Consider the following 20,212-nt stretch of genomic DNA (forward strand, 5'->3'; position numbering starts at 1 on the left):
TTCAAACCCACATAGTCCCAATTAGGCAGAACTGGTTAAGCAGGTCTGAAAGAAAGGAATGTGTGTTTACCTCAGTTTACACATAAGTTGTAAACAGGGTCCTCAGGCAGTGAGAGAGGGAAGACAGGAGACAAGAAAATCTGCATTTCAGCAAACAGAGGTGAAAAGAAAGAGCATAGGACCTCTTTCACTATTAGACACCAGGCCGCCTCCTTTACAGTTTGAATAAACTTTGCTTTGGGAGGTAATCTTCAGAAAAATGCATCTCAGAGGGGACTGGACTATAAAAATGAGGGGCAAAAACACTCCAAGTTATCTCTCCCTATCCATCTCTCTTTTCACCTATCAAGACAAAAGAAACAGCCTTTGGACTTTGGGAGCAGATCAGCAATGTTACTGGAAATGTGGTAAGGGATTTCACCTTGAACCAAGTCTAGTTTAAGTTCAGAAAGCATTTTCTTTATTTTTCTTGTAACCATTTCTGACTTTAATGCCTCATTAGTTGTACTCACTTAAAACCTTTCTCTGTAGTTAAATAAACTTGTTTTATTCTTTAAGACTTTAATGCCTCATTAGTTGTACTCACTTAAAACCTTTCTCTGTAGTTAAATAAACTTGTTTTATTCTTTAATACTAATCCAGTGTTGATTATCTTATTATAGGCAACAGACCTAATATATCTGGACTATCCAGGAGAGGGCTGAGTTTTTTGGGAAAATCCAGAACTGGGAGTGTGTTGGGGTCACCCTGTAATTAGTAACTAAGGCTGCTGGAAGTCAGAATGTGGCTGATGTGTAGCTGGCAGGCTGCAGCTATACACAGACACTCAGGGTGTGACCTACATGCTGGAAGACTGTTTGTGAGAGGCCCAGGAGGGAGCTGCAGCAGCAAAGCATTGTGAGGCACCCAAGATTGTAGGGCAGGTGGTGACACAGCCCCTCACTGGTCTGGATTTCACCCCAAGATCTCATCATAAGTCAGAGAGAAAGGAAGATCTATCAGATCATTTACTGCATTAGTGCAGGAGTTTTCCTATACAGTGTTTTAAATGGGGTCTTTTCCTACCAAGTAGAGTTTCCACCTCTTTCCTTGGGAGGCTGTTTGACGCTCTACTAGATCTGTTAATGTAATGGGTTTGTTATTGCTTTTCAGTAGTTCAGAATACTTTCACAATTACCCTCAGAGGATAGGGCCTGATTCTGCTCTCTCACTAGGTATATGCCAATATAACTCTAATAATTTAAATTGAGTTACTCCTAATTTACAGTGGTATAAGTAAGAGCAGAATCTGGCTTGTAGTGTCCAATGAAATGTCTTGAATGAAGGAATTTCTGGAGAAATCTTGCAGATGTACTGTATAATACTTAAATATAGAGCCATGATCAGTATACCTTGGTTGCACAGGAACATAGGGATTGCCATAATGGATCAGAGCAATGGTCTATTGAATCTGATAGCCTGTCTCTGACAGTGTCCAGTATAAGCTGCTTTAGTGGAACGTGAAAGAAACCCTGCTGTAGTCTGTGGTATAACCAACCCGCTGGGAAAGTTCCTCCCTAGTGCCCCCTTTAGTTAAATATTGCTGTATGCCCTGAGCCAAAGAATCATAGAAATGTGGGGCTGGAAGTCCAGTCCCCTGTGTTGAGGCAGGACCAAGTAAACCTAGACAATCCCTGACAGGTGTTTGTCCAACCTGTCCTCCAGTGATGAGGATTCCACAACTTCCCTTGGAAGCCTATTCCAATGCTTAACTATCCTTATAGTTAGAAAGTTTTTCCTAATAGCTGACCTAAATCTCCCTTGCTGCAGAGTTAGCAAAGGAGATTGAGATTAGATTTTAGGGAAATCTTTCTAGCTGTAAGGATGGGACAGATATTCAGCATTTTTTGTCTTCCTGCATAAAATGGTAAAGTGCACGCACACCAATAGTGCTATAGAAACAGTGAATAATATTAAAACAAAAGTTAGTTGGGAAATGGGATTCATTTGTTGTAGGAAAAAATTACTTTTCATTGAAAAATATAGATATTTGACCAGCTCTAATTAAAACTTGCTATCCAGCTGCGTCCCACTCACTTGCTTTGCTCTAATCTCAACCCCTTTTCAAGGACTTCCCTTAATGGGGGTTCATTCTTCAATGGTCCTTGACCTTGGAAGGCCAAAATGAAGAGCATAATATGGAATAAAGGGCACAAGAATATTCGTGTACTACACAAAGAGTTAAGGGACATGAATTTCTTTACCATAGCTCACATTTTCTATAACCTCATCCTTACTAATATCAGTAATTTACAGCAAGAAAAGGGATCCAACATTTAATGTTTGTGGGCTGCTAGTAAATCTGGGTCACTAATAAGGAGCATATGAGTGATACGCTGCATAAGTTTAGGCTGCTTCCTCTCTCTGGAACCCCTCCCTGTCCCTACCTCTTTCACCTTGAGCTAATGAATCACTTCCTCTCTTCCCCAGAGTGATTCTGGTTGGGTTTTTTTTTTTAAAAGCATCATAAGGTCCCATGTTTGTTGACTTTCATTGGCTGTTAGAACAAAATTGTTCAGCTCACAAGTAAAGAGATGTTTTTTTTCTAAATGCTGCCGCTGCAGGCTCACCCTGGGAGCTGAAACTCAAGCTGTGTTCTCTTCTCTGTCTTATTCATCACTGCTGGTAATTCCAAATCTGCAGGGCAAATTAGACTGTCAGAAACACCAGTGAAAATCCTCTAACCCTGATTCTCTATTCCACTATGGCCTCTTTACGCTACTCTGTCACGTAAACAGGTTGTGCAGCAGGCAGATCATCCCACTGAGGAATACCCATGGCCTAACAGGGTTCCTGAGCCCCTCTCACGTCATCCAATGTATGGGGCACGTCAGGAGTCAGAAGGAGTGTGTTGGGAAGGGAGGAGGATATGGAAAACAGTGTACCAGCTATTCTTTTGGGTCCTGGGGCAGTCTTAAGGCCGCTCTAACTTAGGCTGGGGACCAAGGAAGCAAGCCCCTGGATGCCCTGAGAATATGACAGGCGCAAATGATGTTTTAAGCCACCTTTGACCTGTCTCCTGGCTTTTACACTTCAGTTTTTTTATTTATTCCATCTTTGTACACTATTTTTCTCTTTCTGCCTCTAAGCGAGGCTCTCCTCAGTCCCGTGAAGCCTTATCCATCCCTTTCTGTATGCGCTTTACACTCACTGCATACCATTGAAAGAGAAGTTATATTGTTTCCATAGCAACAAACTGATGTCACAAATATAGGATTATTACTTCACTTGAGGATCGAGCAGATGGCGAAACTGGTGTGTGAAGAAGAAAGCTCTTCCTCAAACCCAAATATTAGCACTGGGAATACAGGAGATTGCTAGCAAAATTAAATTGAGTCCTGAAGACTGAGGAACGTAGCACAACACAAAAAGAGCATTTCTTTTTATTCACCAAACCTGAAATTCACTTCACTGCAGATGGCCTAATCCAAGCCCTACGGAATTTAAGTGGTGCATTGGTTCTTGTGTGAGCTGCCTGCCCTGGGGCGAAGGTCACCCCACATGTACAGGTTCTTATTTTAGCACAGAATTATTCTAGATACACAGGAATTTGGATAGGCTTCTTACTTTAACTGAGTCACCATTCCTTACAGTGTTGACACCACTGGCTACAGAGAGCCCCACTCTGACAGGCGTCTGTCCCCCATGTATTCTACCTTAACCAGAATTGAGGCAGAGGGTTTATTATCTGAAACCCAAGTCCTACTACATTATAGGATCAGGTTGAGCCGTAATAGTACAGCGGTTTAACTATAAACTAGTATAGCTTAATCACATACAGTTCTGCTACAGACACTGAGACAACTATAATGAGACTATAATATTTCTCCTTCCTTATGCTTTTTTCAAATGCTTATGAACATGTGAAAGAGCATTTCAGGAAATAACTGACAAGAGAGTGTTGAAAGCATTGCTCCGTTTGGGAGGAATAGCGACTGTGAGAGAGTATTGCCAAGGGAAGTGAGCATTTGTCTACTTTCCATTGTTTCTTGCAGTTAAACATTTTCTCGGCCTGATTCACCAGTTCATTAGAGATTCTTTGCAGTGCTCTGGTGGCACAAAACAGCCTTAAAGCCAGATGAAGTGACCATTGGAGAATTCCTCCTGAATAGTTAGTTCTTTAGTGGTGTACAGCTGCTGTAGTGGCTCTTACCTCCACCTGCTTTTTTCTGGCTGTCATTTGGCACAGCAGGGAAAAGGTGGGGTGTCCGGGCCATCTCTTGTATAACTGATCCATAATAGCCTCTGGAGACTGTTCATTAGATTAGAGCAGTTTTTAGATTGCTGTCATAATGGGGACTGAGCTGATTTGTAACTGGCTGCCAGGAACAAGAAGGCCCAAAAGGGGCATAAAACCACCTTTCCCGTACTCCTCTGGACTTGTGCTGAACGCTTCTTGGCTAGACCAAAAAATCAGGGCCAATATCTATTTTTAAAGAAGGTTACAGGATTTGCAGTGAAATACCTAACTATCAACGCTGAACTGCTTAAAAAGTCCTATCACCTCAGGCTTGAAACCCATTTAGTTTTGGAAATACTTCGCACTTTCATCTAGAGTTCCCAAGACACTTTATACAGATATTATTGTATTAACTTTCACAACCCCGCTGCTTGAGTTTGGGAAGTATTATTTCATTTGATTTACAAATAAATAAAGAGGGTCATGTAACAAGACAGTGAACTGTGAAAATAAAGCCCAGGTGTTGTCGTTTTCCATGCAGTTTTAACCATAGATTTTAACCATATTACCTAGTTAGATTCCCTATACACAATGCACTTGCATCAGGCAAAAGATTCAAAGTTAACATAGCTATATAATGGGTTATGGTATGATTGGGACCATAATATTGCACATTAAATAATCTTAACCTTAATGCCCCTCTGCATCTTCTGTCTGATAAAATAAATGAGTCTTGTGGTGGATAAACCGTTTGTTAACAGCATTTTATATATATAAATCTATAAATTGGCAATTTTCCCCCAAAAGTTACAATAAAATTGGGAGAATATAATTACAGCGGCTGATAGACAACTTTTCAACCACCAATAAAATAACACACTTCTGCCCATAAACTTCAGTACATAACTTCTTTTAGACAGGCTGGATCTTAAATTTGAGCAGGATTTGTGACTGGGAAAAGCTTTAGTATATTGAAACCTTTGAGAAGAGAGGATTTATTTTAGTACAGAAAAAACTCTGCTGTAGCTTCTTATCTTCATGCTTTAATTGTTAGCATTGTAATACATTTTTGGATATGGTTTTGAATAATAATACCTTGCACTTTCATAGTGCCTTTCATCAAAGGCTCCAAAGGGATAAAGAAGGCCAAAATTCACATTCACATCAGCCACTTCTTAATTACAGATAATTATATACTTTTATTAAATAAAAACCACAATTTATCATCAAACTACATATTGGCAGGAAGATGATGTAGTTCTACACACCCACATTTTAAAACATGGGCTTAGTACAAATGTGGTAAAGCATATTCCTTAGTGCATAGAATTTGTTTCTAAAAATGGATTGTGTTGCATGTTTTCTGTTAACTCCAGCAAAGATGAGAGCTTTTCAATTATTCATATATGGGAGTATCCATAATGGATTGAAGATGTATGGAATTAGTCATGCCTGTCTTAACTACTGTTGTTAGATAAACATGACAGTGTGTGATTTTTATTTATTATAATAATAATAATAAAAATTTACATGTATGTGAATATATTGCTGGTGAAGTTGGAAGAACAGGTCCTTGGATTGAAGTCCCCTCTGTTTCAAAGCATAGTTAGAAGAGAAGAGCACAAGCCAGTGTGCCTCAAACCTGACCTTTAGGGATCCTGGTGGATAGTTCAGTCTCCATGACCATTCACTCCTTGTCCTCTGTGCTGAGGTTGTCAATGTGATGTAGACATCTGTCTAATAGGAACAGAACTGAGAACACCCATTTCACTGCACACTCATCACTACTGACTTGATTTGGAAAACAAACCCCTATATGGCGCCCCTCAGTGTCCAAGGATTAGATGTTGGCACTTTTCAAGCAGCTGAAATTTGTGCCCACTCTTTTAATAATTGGGGCCCGGCAGGCCTACCTCAGTTGTGGGCTCAACTGTAGGAAAGTGGAAAAGGTTCGTAAAGTGCACCAATCACCAAACAAATGTTGATTGGAAAAGGTACAAAAGGGAGAAAAAAAGACTGGGTTAGTCCACACAAGATTTCTCCTGATAAAACTCAAGGACTGTGTTGATATCGTGCCTGGTAAACAAGAGGAGTGTGGGACCAGAAGTCAATGTACCAAAATTGGTGTGTCGGAAATTATGCCTAAGTGGGAAGAAGAATAACAAGAAGATGGGTTATTCTGCCCTTTTGGGCTTCCTTAAAAAAGGAGACTTGGAGGGAGAGCAGACTGGCAAGGGGATTTCTGGAGGAGGGGGGAAGGTTGACTTCTGCTCACTCCAGGGACTCTGTCTTTTGCTCGTGAACCTTGAGGACCACTGGATCTGATGATGCGCAGACCTCAACACACCTGACCATCACCGCTGTCCCAACAAGACCTCAGCATGGAGCTATCACATGACACCCTGCTCTGTCTTCCCTTCCCTCATGTGTTTGTCCCCCCACTGTCTTTCCGTTTCTTTCGGCTTTTCTCCTGATCCTGAGAGCAGCCACCACACAGCACCAGCATGATGGGATGAGTTGCCCCAGCTAGCTGTACCCAGACTCAGAGAGACCAGTAAAGCACAGGTCCTGACCAGACCAGACCAGACCAGCCAAATGATGTCCCAGACTGGAAAAGTGAGCCTGAGTTGCAAGTTTTGTGGTTTACCTGCCAGGTCAATGCATCTGTCTGTGTCTGATGAGCTGCCCGAGAACATCAACAAAAAGCCATATTTTCACCACCTTTACTATCCTATCTGTTTTCACCTTTAGTCTGTCTGTTTTGTGAAAATCTGGGAAAGTGACTTGTAGCCCAAGAACTTTTTAATGCCAATTGACAAGGGTGTACAAAGGGGTACAGTTATTTCTTGGTTCTTGTGTGTGCATTCTGGTTCACTGAAGAATGTCAGGTGAGGTTGCAACTGACAGGTGTTGTCACACTGGTAATTAGTATAATTGTGCAACGTATGTACAGATACTGTGTAAGGAGTTACGTGTATATATACTGAAAATATGTTCTTATAACCTGCATCAAGGTATTAGTCACCAGCAGAGGTGAAAGACTGATTTTCCTCCAGACAGGAGGAAATAAATGTATCTCTCTGTCGGGATGTAAAAATTAAGATAATACAATGGATGCCCATTGAAGTCTGATGGTAAGGAAGAGATATGAACTCAAAAGGGAAGCAACATGGGGGGGAAACAAACCCCACAGGTTTATACTAGCTCTAAGTACAGACAGCGAAATTTGGGGCATATGTAGGAGGCAAAGAAGATACCTCCTCATTCTGCACCTAGGAAGTAAACAGACAATGAGTTTACATTCATGAGAAAGGGATCACAACTACTCTTGGTTGAAAATGATCCAGAGGATTTTGGACAGGAGATTAACCTGTTAGTTAAGTTTAGTGTCTAGAAGTCATCTTATGATTTTGTTTTACATGTAACTATTTGTTGCAAATATCCGTACTCACTATCACTTGAATCTTTGATGATAAACTTATTCTTGCTTTAACTATAAATATATCTTAGTGCTGTGGTATTAAGCAAAGTGCTGATCCTCAGTTGAATCATGCAAAAGGGCTGATCCTGAGTTGCATGTAGTGTAGTTGTAGCCATGCCAGTCCCAGGATCTTAGAGAGACAAGGTGGGTGAGGTAATATCTTCTTTTGGACCAACTCCTGTTGGTTAGAGAGACAAGCTTTCAAGCTTACACAGAGCTCTTCTTCTGGGAAATGTACTCAAAGTGTCACAGCTAAATACAAGGAGGAACACATTGTTTAGCATAAATGGTTGACATATTTCAAGGGACCATTCAAAGTGACACCCTGTTAATGAGAGGCCCATTAACACCCCTCCAATCATTACAAAGAAAGGATATCACAAGGGAATGATTCAGAGGGACTCAGGGATGGGCGTGTACCTATTGTTAAACAGCAAGGCAAAGTAAGGGCTGGCATAGCCCAAAGGAGGGTGCTTGAGTGGTAACAGGATGGTTGGGGAGCTGACACGCAGCTAAGCACAAGCCAGACTCCCTCACACTGGAGGCAGGGGTAACAAGGTGACTCTCAGTGCTGCATACCTCAAGAATCATCACAGTGACTATCATTCACAACTCAGAATTGAACAAGAGAACTACTTTGTCTTCTCTACCCAGAAGGATTGCCTGACAAAATAAGAGACTCTAACCATCAACCGCTCTCTGAGAAAGGGACTTGGACAAGTTTTTTTTGTTTTGCATAATCACTCAATTTTAATTCCAGAATACTTTCTCTTGTTCTGATTTTTTTTTTTGCTTGTGTATCCTGATCAATAAACTCCCAAACTTTGGCATTAATTTTCTAGTGTGTTTGCCATGGTACTAAGCAGGCTGAGTTCTCGGCACTCAAAACCCAAAATCATGTTTGACTGTTTAGTGTTAGCACAATGACAGGGTTGTGTTAACACTTTTGACTCTCTGGGCCCATTTACTCCAACAAAATTAAGACCCTACCACCCTATCTCTTCTTCTCAGTGACAGTCCAGGAAATCCCTCAGGTGACTATATGGGGTGGACCCCTGATTGTGACCAGTTGGCTAGAGCATTGTTTTTTTATTGGCCTTTCAGGAGCTAAAGAATAAATGTTACGCATGTGACGTGTAAGTCTACCTTCACAATGTTTAAAAGGGTGAGAGCTTCCTCTTGGACCAGCATTTCTTTTCCCTCACATAAACCACCTTTCCTCAAGATTGCTGTGCTCTTGCAATGTTACCCTTCAGTCAGAAGAGTATCTAGGTACACACCTCATCTAAGGCTGATGCAAAAACTGCTCCATGGATAGGGCAGCAGGACTGGTACTCATATCTACTCTGCCCTGGCAGAGCTTTGGCTTCCTGCTTGCAGGCCATATCATAGAATCATAGAAAGATACTACATAGAATCAGAATCATAGAATATCAGGGTTGGAAGGGACCTCAGGAGGTCATCTAGTCCAACCCCCTGCTCAAAGCAGGACCAATCCCCAATTTTTGCCCAGATCCCTAAATGGCCCCCTCAAGGATTGAACTCACAACCCTGGGTTTAGCAGGCCAAAGCTCAAACCACTGAGCTATCTGAGCCCTATGAGACTGGATTTGAGCAGGCTATCTCTCTGTGGGTCATTGTCATGTATCTGGCATTTGTGAAAGGATCCGTTTGTAAAATCCAAATCTCAGAAGTTGCTAGGCAAGTGTCCTGCCTTCAGATTCCTGGAACACTGAGTGAAATTTTGTTTAGATGATACATTGCCTGTCAATTAACACAGAATTTTATGGGTGGAGTTCTGTGAAAACCATTGTAAACTGGTTCAGACCAAATTAGAGCACGTTATAGTAGAGCACTTTCCTGCTCAGGTAGTTGAATTTTATCCTAATAAACACTGATCATATTCCATAACACCTTTGGACTCATAGCTATTACACCAAACACAACCGAGAGAATTCTAATTCAAGATAAAAATACTGTAAGTTGAAAGTGGAAGTCTGGGGTGCATGTAGCTTCTGTAACTTACATCCTTTTTTGCATACTGCACCTTTACATTTCTAAGGAGCCTTGCTGCTGTGAGAGGTTCTCCAGTCTTTCTGTTCACGGGGGCTGTTATTACAAAGTGTGCCTCACTGTTGCACGGAGATTTTACACGTGTTATTTCTTTTGTTGACTTTCTTAATTTAATCTAAGTAATTGAGACTGGAGTACATGGTTGCTCTTTGTGCATGGGAAAACATGAAAAAAACCCATAATAATTCATACCTAGTATGTTGCATTCATAATTGTATAGCTCACCAAGATGCCCAGATCCCATGTTTATGGGAAAACACATTTGGGAAAAAAGCAGTAAAGGCTAAACAAATATTATATGAATAAAAATCCCATGTCTTATGTGTGCAATTATAAGATCTATGAATTAATTAAGTTGCTGAAAGAATGAATTTCTGGTAAAATGCAGTGCAATGTAAAAGTAGATTAAAACAAACTGATGTGTATCTAGCTTGCTCCTTAGATACTTTCCAGACTTATTTTTAATGAGTCTTTAGATTAATATTAATATAAAGAACTTTTGTGGGGGGGGAGCAATAGAGACTGGGACAACATCAAATCATGCTGTGTGTAAGAAATTTTGCTAATCCTACAGTGTGATTCATTGCCTAATCGACTTTGGCATTTGATTCCTGTTTTAATAATCATGTAAGTTGCTTTGTCTAACAAGTCCCTGTACTCTTCCTCAGTTTCTGGAATTACAAATAAGGTTACACGCTGATCGAGTCATGCTGGGGAAAGTGCAAGAGGAGAACCAGCGCCTGAACCAGCGAGTTGATATGGTGACAGCTGAAGCCATGGCATTACAGAAGAAGGTGAGATCAATATAAATATAATCGAGGTGCTATGGATTTTTGAAAACTGGAAGTGGGTTAAACCACTGCTCAGTTGTTATATCTCAGTGGCTTTGTGTGGACAAGTTTTCTTCTGCACACCACTGAGTATAATTTACTGTGTGGCTAACATCATAATGCTATTTATTTGAATGCATCCTGAAAAGCTTAGCATTCTCAGTCATACAGGTTTTTGGAAAGCATTCAACTGCAATTTGCTCATACATTTCTTTGATTGCTGAACCATCAAATAATCCAAAAGGGGAAATAGAATTTTTTTAAAATTAGGGCTGATACAATTTTAATTTTCTTTTTTAAAGTAGGAATATTGTGTAAATATTTAAAATACAAGTGGCACTTGGCCTTCACATAGCTAGGGGGAAAATGCTTTTATTACTGTAAACAATAAAACACATTTCACCGCTGTGGAATACTGATTCACCAAATTACGTTCTGGTAGATTTGACACAATAATAATAATGAAAAAACTGTTTGTTACAATATAAACCTGTGCAAACAGTGTTGCTAAATTCCCATGAAGTGCTCTTTGTTCCTAATGATAATGACACTCCAGCCCCCAAAAACAAATGAGAGCTGGAAGCTTACAGGCTTACAAGCTTGTTTGTATTATGTTATGTAGCAACATTTGCCAACAGGTTTGAATATTTTAAGTGAATTGACTGCACTGTAAAGGTGCCTTGAGAATCAGTTCCTTTCTCTGTCCTCACAATGGTAACAAAATAGGCAGAAGAGTTGCAAAGCTTAGCCATTCTGCCAATGAACCTTAATCCTGAGCGGGAGGATAAGAGGATAATTTAATCTCTGTGCCTTATTCAGTCTTTGGCCTTTCTATGGAGATATCAGTTAGAGCCAGTTGTGAAGGGCTGTGGTTTGGACAGCTATCCTCTATAACCATGACTGTCAGCATCACAAGCCCTCATCCTCTCAGTCCCCACTCTGAGTTCAGTGTTGGTGGAGGTGAATTTGTCCCTGAGTCAGTATTCACTCCGAGCTGTAGTGGGATAGTATGGAGCATTGAACTGTTGGAGAAAGTGTCTTTTGGATGAGATGGAAAACTGAAGTCCTGATCCCTTATGGTCTTTAAATATGTTGCTGTTTGTACAAGACTTTGGATATTAATCCCAGTGTCCTGAGCCAGTTGTGATGAGAGCCATTACACTCCACCTACCTACATTTATTCTACAGCTGTAATTGGATACTGTATTCTTCCTCAGTTGTATTCCTAAACTTTTAGTGCTGTTAAACAACTGCTGCATTTTGCCCCAGCTATGGCTGTATTATAGTGGTGGGTGAAGTTAGTCCTGTCTATGAAGTGTGTAAAGCATTTTAGGACCTTTTTAGGTAAAAGGTGCTTATAAGTAGCTAGAGTTACCATTCTGTTCAAATCACAGAGGAGACACATATTGGATGTGGTCCAAAATTACTTCCATCCTGGGGTTCATTTTTATTCACTCAAATAACAATGTAACATAATTCTCAAAGTAAGCTGTCTCTTGCGCTTGGCTATTCCATGTAGGCTTTTTCTCCTCCGGGACCTCTTTGTCTTTGCTCGAGTCCCCTCCACCTCCTAGAGGAACTCAAGTTTTCTTTTATACCTGGGTTGGAATAAATAGGACCAGCTCATAGGACATCAGAGAGAGTCAGCAACTGTAACTCTGCATATCTATGGATAGTTCTAACACCTGACAAGACAACTTTGCAAAAGAGTCTTCCATTTCTGTGCAGGGTCCTTAAACTTCCACACTGTTACAGAGCTACATATGTATATAACACATTCAAAATATTCAAATGTTTAGTTTTTTATTTGTGTCGTGTATTCATTTATAATGTATATCCAGCCAAAATAAGTAGCCAGGTTTCTGAGAGAGCTCAGCACCTGAGAGAGCTTGTTTGAAAATCTAGCTGTAAAGGTCACAATGGAAGATGTGGGTACTGTTGTCTTGGGAGAATCTGGCCCCACACAATCAAGTACAGTCCCTCCATGACATAATGAACTTGTCAATAATGCTCAGCGCTTTGCTAAAAGACTTAGTCAGAAACTAGAGATCTGGCTTCTGTTCCTATCTTTCCCATACACTTCCTATGTGACAATGGACAAAACGCTTCATCTCTGTTTCCTTGTCAGTAAAATAGTGATAAATATCTAACTTGTAAGTTGTGTCTAGATAAGCATAAAATCAATATTGTAAAATCATGGTAGTTAAAACATATTAATGAGCATGTTTTAAAAATACACTGTGTATCCTAGTCTGGATAAGTCCTCAGCAATGTAACACATTTAATTTTTTGGTTTGATCAGAAGGCACTTATATAAATGCAAAGTATTATTTCCGTCCCACTGAACTGAACTGTTTTTCCCAATTGCTGAATGAAGTATAATTTAGGCCTTCCGTTCCAAAACTAATGTTGCATTCTTATTTGTACTGGTGGTTTTTTTTTTCCGTTTGTTTGTTTTTTTAGGATAGAGCAGAGATATAGAAGCTAATTTTCAAACATTTATTATACATTCATTTAGCACCAATGTACATCTGGCAAACCAATACAGTCCAATTTAAAATGACAAAAAGACTACTAGAGAATTCTCATAAGCTTAATACATCTGTGCTTTTAAAAACTTGGTCTGTGATAAAGCTATTATACATGATGGGTACAAACAAACACAACCAACAACTCCCTTCCCCCCACTAACTATTCTCACTATAAATATCAAGGCTGCAAAATCCATCTCGCTGAGATTTCTGAATTGCTTTGTTTCCAAGAATAGTCTTATAGTAAGGGTGTCAGCTGTTCTTTCTCCAGTTTACACTCAGACTCCATTAGAAATCATACACTGGATGCCCATCAAGCCTGAGGTCCCTGTGCTTACTGCATAGCTCGGAAATGAGACTTCTGATACTGTACTTGAATGCTACTGATAAAATACTTAACTATTTCAGATAGCGTGCTCCTCAGTCCTTCACTAGACTCTGAAATGCTTTCCAGTGTGTCATTGTGGAATGCACATGCACTTCCACAGTTCCTAGCAACAGTCAAAAGCAATCAGAGGCAGCTATCCAAAGAGAATAGCATCTTTTTAGAAAGCTAGATTTCTTAATCAAAGGCAAAAGAGGAGACCATTGCAAAGGAACTGGACAAAGACCGTATTTCCATTGCTTTTCTGTGAATAGTGTCCTTTGAAGGGAAAGAATATTAAAGAAATTGTGAGATGGGTAGCAATCTTGTGTGTATATCCTTTCAGATAAGGACCACACCAGCTGTTTTTATTGTCAGAAAACCTTTTATCCTACTAGAATTGTCTTTTGTAGCCTGACCACACTACTTTTTTGATTCAGGAGCCATCAGATGTTTATATCAGAAGGGCACTCCTTCACTTTCTGTATAATGAAGCACTCACCATTTACTCCGGGTGTTGTCTACGGCTTGCCAGTCTGTTAGAACTGGGGATCTGCAGAGGCAATTTTATAATGAAGAAAGGAAGGTTATTCTGCAGTAACTGGAGTTCTCTTGATCTGTTGTGTAGATCTATACGGCTTGTCCTTCCTTTTCGGCTTCTTTGTGGTTAAATTAGCTGAAGTGTAGAAGAATGGAAGATGATCACAGGGCATGTTCCTGTTACTACTGCATCTTGAAGTGGTAGATCCATGTTTCGTATGCATATTGCGTCTCTGCAACAGTCATAGTGCTATTGAGCTATTCTGTTAACCACAGCATGTTAAGAAAATATTTAGAAGCCATTTCACGAGAGAGGAAAGCTAAGAAACGTTCCTAAGATCTCTTACACTCAGACACCCAGGGCAAGAAAAACTATACCATTCAATGAGAACCTTCCCGTGTACTTGAAGGAATGGTATTCCCAGCTTTTTCCTTCCAGTGCTCTTCTTTTAGACATGCCAGAATAAAAAAGTGGCAAGAAACCCCATTCTGTGCAATGCAAGTTCCCTTCCCCCTATGATCCCAGAGGATCAAAGGGAGGAAAAAGCATGTGATTGTCATTTTGGATGTGATCCCAAGGCCACTGAAGTCAGTAAGAGTCTTTCCTTTGACTTCGGGGTTTGGATCCTTTTGAAGAGGGTCAATCTGTCACACACTTGGGTCCATTGCAGCAGATAGGTGACATAATTTAAGGAAAGAAAGCTGAACAAGAGATACCCCAATGGGTTAAAGGTTGTGGAGAAAGGCTAACCCAGAGTGCGTGTAAATTAAATCAGAGGAGATTATTGTGGAGCATATGATTTGTGTTGACTAAGGAGTTGTTGTATGGTGTTTTAATTCAGTGGATGTTGTGAGTGTACTCCAGGTGAGCAGAGGGTAGTGAAAGGTTATAGCAGGTATGAGTGATCTTTGGATGACCAGGATTGGGTCCTTAATAAGTAAAAATGGGGTTTGCCTGGACACTGTCAAAGGCTAAATCCTTTGTATGTTTTTTGCTACCTTTTGATTTGTGGTTGAGAAGACAGTCTAACCTCATGCTTCAGATTGTGGGAATGTTTTTTGTCTTGTGTTTTTATTATTTTTTTTTACATTGGAAATATGAGAGAAGCCTATCTATAGATAGATAGACTGATTAAAAGAACCATGAAATATATTTTTCATTTTAATATACATGTATCAAAACCTACATGGATTCTTTTTTATTGTTTTTTGAAGAAAAAAAACTTTGGCAGAAATCATTTTAATTTACAAACCAATATGTGCAAAAGGATTACAAACAGCAAAATAACAACTACAGAGGAAAATCTATTTATCAATATATCCCAATGTGAAATGATCAAATATATTTAGACAATATTCTTCTATCTCCTGTGGAGAAAAGTTTCAAGCTGCCATGTTAATACAGTATGTAATGTAGTGTAGCAGTATCTTTTGTGGACAAATTTGTTGCTATGCTCTGATATCACAGTGAATGTGATGTCACAGTAAAATCAGATCACTTGATATAGGTTGCACTTTCAAATGAAATGTAGACATTTCAAAGGCAATAAACTCCTATAGACCTTGATTCATGTAGAGAGAAATCGTTGGCCCATCAGAATGGATAACCTCCAGTCAGTAAGTGTTGCCTTTGTAGAAGATGATATGGTAAAAGCAGAAAATGTACATTCCTAATAACAGCCTAAAGCTTTTTAAGGTTTTTGCATGCTCTGCACAACTTAATTTATGTATTGAACTAATAGCTCTTATATTCTTAGCTGGGGAGAAGTTGTTGGGTTGTTTTTTGGGGGGCGGGGCGGGGATTCCACCCCTTGTCTAGGGATTGGGCAGGAAATCTGTCAGTCTTGACCCTCCTGCAAGATTTCTAGTAGTAATTTTTACTTGCTAGAAACCAGGAAATACATGACCAGTCTTTATGTTGGTATCTTGTTACTCTTACTAACCAGAACAAGGAAGTAGAGGCATGTGAGAATTAAATGGGGAAAGAATCATTTTATTTATTTCTTTAAAACCCGCTAATCAGTTTGGATTCAGGTCTGATTTTGAGTTTGGACTGGTTTCCATTATATCTGAGCTGGCTTGCCCATCCCTATGAAAGTATTAAGCTTAAAAAAAAATTCTGGTGTTCAAAACTTTTCTGGGTGTAGTTGATAGATTTTAAGGCTCAAACTCTTAGATTTGTGATTTCTCATTTAAAGTTGAAAAGTCCTTAAGCTGTGAACTGTTCTTGTAAGATTCTTACCTTTTGCATTTCTTCATTGTATTAACATGACATTGACATGACTTGTGTGTGCTAATATATATAAACACTGTATATAGAAAATGCACCTACCATTGCATCTAGCTACGTATATCAGTTAAACAAACAAACAAACAAACAAAAAGCCATGGATACATAATTGACACAGCTTCCTCTCCAAAAAGATAAAGCTAAAGTTCAAACCAAACATTCCGTATTTATTCAATATTATATCTGTCTTTTCTTTCCATTCCATTTTTATCCATCTTATCTATCAATCACATACACTGATATAGATGTGGTTTGTTACCATATGGTACAGGTAGGTGTATGTGTGTGTGTGTATATATATATGTGTGTGTGTGTGTAATATTTTATTGCTTTACATCTGTATTCCCTTGTTCAGAAACTTCCCTTATACATTAGGAAAAACCAGCGATTTCCTCAGGAGAGAGAGAGAGAACTGAAGATCTAAATAACCATTACAACTTTGAGCGCACCCTTTTAGGCATTAGTCCTGCAAGCTGCTTCCTGCCCGTGGACTCCTGCTGGTTAAGCCATTGAGGTGCCCTCCTGAAGGCTGTGGAACTCCATGCAAATGCAAGGGTCTGCCAGCATGAGGCAGGATTGGGGCATTAGTTATTTTTAACGCTACTTCTCTTTATACCAAAGTCTTTCATGAAGATAGCCTTTGCGCATTAACTTGTTTTTAACAAAAGGGCTTTAAAATAGCCAAATACAAAGGGATAAGTAACAGTCAGCATGGATTTGTCAAGAACAAATCATGTTAAACCAACCTGATAGCTTTCTTTTACAGGGTAACAAGACTTGTGGATAGGGGGGAAGCGGTAGACGTGGTATATCTTGACTTTAATAAAGATTTTGATACTGTCTCGCATGACCTTCTCATGTACAAACTAGGGAAATGCAACCTAGATGGAGCTACTATAAGGTGGGAGCTAAACTGGTTGGAAAACCATTCTCAGAGAGAAGTTATCAGTGGTGCACAGTCATGCTGGAAGGGCATAACGAGTGGGGTCCCGCAGGGATCAGTTCTGGGTCTGTTTCTGTTGAATATCTTCATCAGTGATTTAGATAATGGCATAGAGAGTACACTTATAAAGTTTGTGAATGATATCAAACTGGGAGTGGTTGCAAGTGTTTTGGAGGATAGGATTATAATTCAAAATGATCAGGACAAACTGGGGAAAGGGTCTGAAATAAATAAGATGAAATTCAATAACGACAAATGTAAAGTATTCCACTTAGGAAGGAACAATCAGTTGCATACAATCAAAATAGGAAATGACTATCGAGGAAGGAGTACTGTGGAAAGGGATCTCGGGGTCATAGTGGAACACAAGCTAAATATGAGTCAACAGTGTAACACTATTGCAAAAAAAGCAAACATCATTCTGGGATGTATTAGCAGGAGTGTTGTAAGCAAGTCATGAGAAGTAATTCTTCCGCTCTACTCTGCGCTGATTAGGCCTCAACTGAAGTATTGTGTCCAGTTCTGGGTGCTACGTTTCTGGAAGGATGTGGACAAATTGGAGAAAGTCCACAGAAGGTTTAGAAGACATGACCTTTGAGGGAAGATTGAAAAAAATGGGTTTGTTTAGTCTGGAAAAGAGAAGACTGAGAGGGGACATGATAACAGTTTTCAAGTACATAAAAGATTGTTACAAGGAGGAGGGAGAAAAATTGTTCTTAACCTCTGAGGATAGGACAAGAAGCAATGGGCTTAAATTGCAGCAAGGGAGGTTTAGGTTGGACATTAGGAAAAACTTGCTAACTGTCAAGGTGGTTAAGCACTAGAATGAATTGGCTACGGAGGTTGTGGACTCTCCATCATTGGAGATTTTTAAGAGCAGGTTAAACAGACACCTGTCAGGGATGGCCTAGATAATACTTAGTCCTGCCATGAGTGCAGGGGACTGGACTACATGACCTCTCGAGGTGCCTTCCAGTCCTATGATTCTAGGAAACATGGTCACCAGTTTAGCACATCTTATTTGTACCCATAACCACTTCATATTCAATGGGAAATGGCAGGAGAGAATCTGTAGATGCAAGGTACAGCTATGGGAACTCCTGACCCTGTCCTGTGTGAACACTTTCCTGGATGTAATATGACTTTCAAATATAAACTGTTAGTATGTAGGAAATACAATAATACTTTCCTTACATGGACTAACTTCCAAGAGGTAATTGATGAATTCATGTTATTTATCAACAACATAGGCCTTCCCATCAAATGCACTTGCAGTGATGCTGCATCTTTCTTCCTTTCCAGGATGTATTGTTATATATTCATAGCAAAAACTAAAAACAGATTTGTATAGCAAAGCAACAGATGATCTCTTGTATCTTAACGAGACTGCATCCCATTTCTGCCACGCCAAATATAATATAATTTATAGCTAGCGTTGAAGAATTGGACACATCTGCAGCAGTAAGAAAACCTGCAACATAAAACTACAAGTAGCTGGCAAAACAAATGAAATGCAGAAAGTTCACACTACATGTCGTGAGATGACAAATCCTGTCATGGTTAGAACTGAACAGGAGAGCACACATCACAGAGAAAAAATATTGGGATTGAATTTTGTTGTGGATTTTTATCCCGCAGCTAAATACATAAAAGTAGCCAAAGAAACCTAGCCTCCAGTTTCTAATTCAGATAAGTTACAAAAGGCCATAACAAAATACCCACTGATTTACTATCAATTTTCTTTTTATATCATCCCTAGAATACTGTGATCAGCAGGTACAGTGCAGCTGTTGTACTCAGATGACCACTTGTCAAAGCTAAAGACAAGGCATTCTCAGTGAACAATGTCATGCTGTGTAACTAAATAGGATGAACCTCCTCGTTATTTGGAACTTCAATGAAAGACTTAGCTATTGGCACAACAGAGGTGCCCCTCTACCCCACACACAGTTGTGTATCTACAACTCCTAAGGGTAAGGAGCAGAACACCCTGTAGGCCAACCACGGAAAGTGTTGAAGCTGAAAGAAACTCGGTTGCTTAAATCCTATGGTGACTGACATAAATAAAATGTATGTAGAGAATGATAGAATCTCTCCTAGGTACTAGAATTTCCTTACTTGTTAGATGATAATTAAAATCTAAAATTGTGATCACAGTAGTGATTTTTCCCTCTCTTTATGTCTCATCTTACACACCTGTGCAGACTACCTAGATCACTGGTCACAGCGGAGGGTGAGAGAAGGCATCACAGGTGGGCAGACAGGGACAGGGAATGGGTGTAGTCTTGAGTCCCACTCTCCACACTGAACAGCTCAACCTGAGCTGGCATAGACTGAAAAAATTTGTTGTTGGCCAAGGGTAGTAGCAGGTTACTCTCCCCTCTTTCTTCCCCCCAGAGAAAGAGGAGCAAGGGAATGAGTTTGTGGTCCTAGCTCTTTCAATAAGAAGCTAATAAAAGACATGGGATAGCTGTTCAGCAATGTTACTGAGGCAAAATACTGGAATAATCAAGGAACAATTAGAAATATCTTTGAAGGAACTGAAGTACTATGATAATTTGTGGCTCTGAGTCACAGTTTGTTCCTGGTTCTGCTTCTGGAATGATGCAGTTACAAGCTGCCCTTTATGCAGGATATCAGCATCTTTTCTGAGGGAGGCTGGGCAACGAAATATCTATGTCAGCCTGACATTGTTGAGCCTTAAGTGAGCCAATACAGTACAGATAAGACATGAGTTTTCATCTGTATTTTTGAGCAGAGGTATTATTAATAGACCAAGGAGCCTGTAATTTCATCTGTGGTTCTCTACCCCTCCCTTGTGTTTCAAGATATCATCTTGTATTTTCCACCCTTCCACTTCCTGATTGATGTTGCAGGGACCCTCTGTGTTGCTGCTGGGTGTTGGAGAGCTTTATTCTCGGAATGAATGACGGCTCCCCGG

The 20,212-nt window shown here is 39.8% G+C and overlaps 1 protein-coding gene across 9 annotated transcripts in view; it reads left to right on the plus strand.

Moving 5' to 3' along the window:
• The window catches only part of LMNTD1 (lamin tail domain containing 1), a 295,666-nt gene that overhangs the window by 91,207 nt on the left and 184,247 nt on the right, over positions 1–20,212 (plus strand). For all 9 annotated transcript variants that reach the window (XM_074937313.1, XM_074937330.1, XM_074937350.1 and 6 more), the window contains one exon: positions 10,442–10,567. In XM_074937313.1, coding sequence (XP_074793414.1) covers positions 10,442–10,567 — 126 coding nt within the window. The remainder of the gene's footprint in view (positions 1–10,441; positions 10,568–20,212) is intronic.

Source organism: Natator depressus, chromosome 1 (genome assembly GCF_965152275.1).
Source record: "Natator depressus isolate rNatDep1 chromosome 1, rNatDep2.hap1, whole genome shotgun sequence".
In the NCBI taxonomy this organism is placed as follows: domain Eukaryota; kingdom Metazoa; phylum Chordata; order Testudines; family Cheloniidae; genus Natator; species Natator depressus.